Here is a 1826-nt window from a genome sequence, read left to right as displayed (position 1 = left end):
TTTTTTTTTTCTGCTGGAAAAAAAATATTTAAACCATATTCATTTTGGTATATTTGATCTTGAGCTACACTTTGTGCCTGCTAGTCATTTTAGATAGGCTCATTAACTTCTTACTTTGTTAGCTGAAAAATGTCGACAGCTGGTTGGAGAAGAGGCTTCATCTCAGAGCGGGAAATTTACATTCTTGAACTGTTTCGATATGAGCACGGGAACACTGGCATGCACTGTGAAAGAGGGAGTGAAACTCTATTTCTACAACATCAGGTCCGCTCATGTTGAGAGAGCGAGGCATCGGGCAATAGAATCTGTGCTGGTTGATTCATTGTCACAGGGGATGTCTGCTGCAGATGCTGCGAAACATGCGCAAAAAGAAGGAGCAAAAGCAGCCAAGCTAGCAACCCGGAAAGCCAAGCGAATAATAGGTCCCATAATTTCTTCTGGGTGGGACTTTTTCGAAGCTCTATACTATGGTGGTACGAAGACCGAAGGTTTCCTTAGAGGCACCGGCACTCTTTTTGGCACCTATACTATTGGATTCCTAGGGGAGCGAAGGTTTGGGAGATTTGGCTATCTTGTGGGAAGTCATTTGGGGAGTTGGATTGGAGGTAGGATAGGATTGATGGTGTATGACGTGGTTAATGGAGTACATTTTCTGCTTCAAACTGTTCGAAGTGAAGAATTCGAAGCTGATAGAGCTCCTGAATATGAAAGTTCCGAAGCTTCAGAGAACTCTTATGCCTATGAAGCTCCTTCATATGCTAGTCCTGAAGCTTCGGAAGGGTCCGGTCCCTATGAAACTCCAACCGAAGAATCTCCATTCTACGAGAATACTGAAACATATGTAAATACCGAATTGAGGTGACAACGCAATGAGTTTGTAGCTTGATTCTTTGTGCAAAATTTTATGGACCATAGATATTATATGAGCTAGATTCCTCGCTAAAACATCTGTATCTTTTGATTAGTCATACGAGTGCAAACATCAACTTTCGTTATAGTCTCTTAGAATTCATGTCCGATGTAAACGATATTATTTTCTTTCATTTATTGTTTTAAAATAAAAGATCCTTAACACTATTTACATATTATACTGTTTGAAACTTGAGCTTTTCATGTAATGGAGTTGCCTTTTTATATGCATCGCCACAAATTCTTTAAGGAAATCATGGGTGGTTTAGACTTAGAGGATGTTTGGTTTATAAATTCAGAACCATGATTCATAATTATTCTCAATTTACGTGTATTTTTGTGAGAGAAAACATTGTAGCGAGCCACGAAACATGGCACGGATTCTTACTCTAAACATACCTTTAAGAAGTTGGGCTCTTTTAAGCGAATGGTTCTTCTTCGTCTTCTTCTTTTATTTTGTTTTTATTTTAAAACCCATTGACGGGTTGTTGATTCTCTCTTAATAAGCTCAGGTTCTCCTAATAAAAGTGTTCATGTTCAGACATGAGTATAAAAAAGAAAAACTGACGGAACTTGATATAAATATGACGGTAAAAATCTTTTTCTTTTTCTTCTTTTTTTATTTTATTTTTTATTTTAAAGCCCATTGATGGATTGTTGATTCTCTCTTAATAAGTTCAGATTCTCCCAATAAAAGTGTGAATGTTCAGACACGTTAGATTTGTCAATATTTACATTAAAATGAAAAAATATAAAAAAGAAAAACCGATAGAACTTAACAGAGCCTTATTTATAGGATTTTTTTTATAACCTACGAGGAAAAAAATTTCATGTTTTCCTTTGCCATCATTTGTGAAATATTTTAGCTCAAACTTTTTGACTTGCTTCTTTGGAGTGATACTCATAGGGTGATAAGA

General features: G+C 36.4%; 1 protein-coding gene across 1 annotated transcript; it reads left to right on the top strand.

Moving 5' to 3' along the window:
* Positions 1–106: 106 nt before the first annotated feature.
* On the top strand, positions 107–1077 carry LOC21383867 (the record flags this gene model as incomplete). The annotated part of the gene is made up of 1 exon (XM_010102650.2): positions 107–1077. A coding segment is annotated over one exon (756 nt), but the record flags the coding sequence as incomplete, so codon positions are not given.
* Positions 1078–1826: the final 749 nt, after the last annotated feature.

The sequence above is a fragment of the Morus notabilis genome, unplaced genomic scaffold, assembly GCF_000414095.1.
Source record: "Morus notabilis unplaced genomic scaffold, ASM41409v2 Scaffold11837, whole genome shotgun sequence".
Classification (NCBI taxonomy): Eukaryota; Viridiplantae; Streptophyta; class Magnoliopsida; order Rosales; family Moraceae; genus Morus; species Morus notabilis.
The sequence above is the reverse complement of the archived record's forward strand: the minus strand, read 5'-3'. Positions and strand labels throughout refer to the sequence as shown.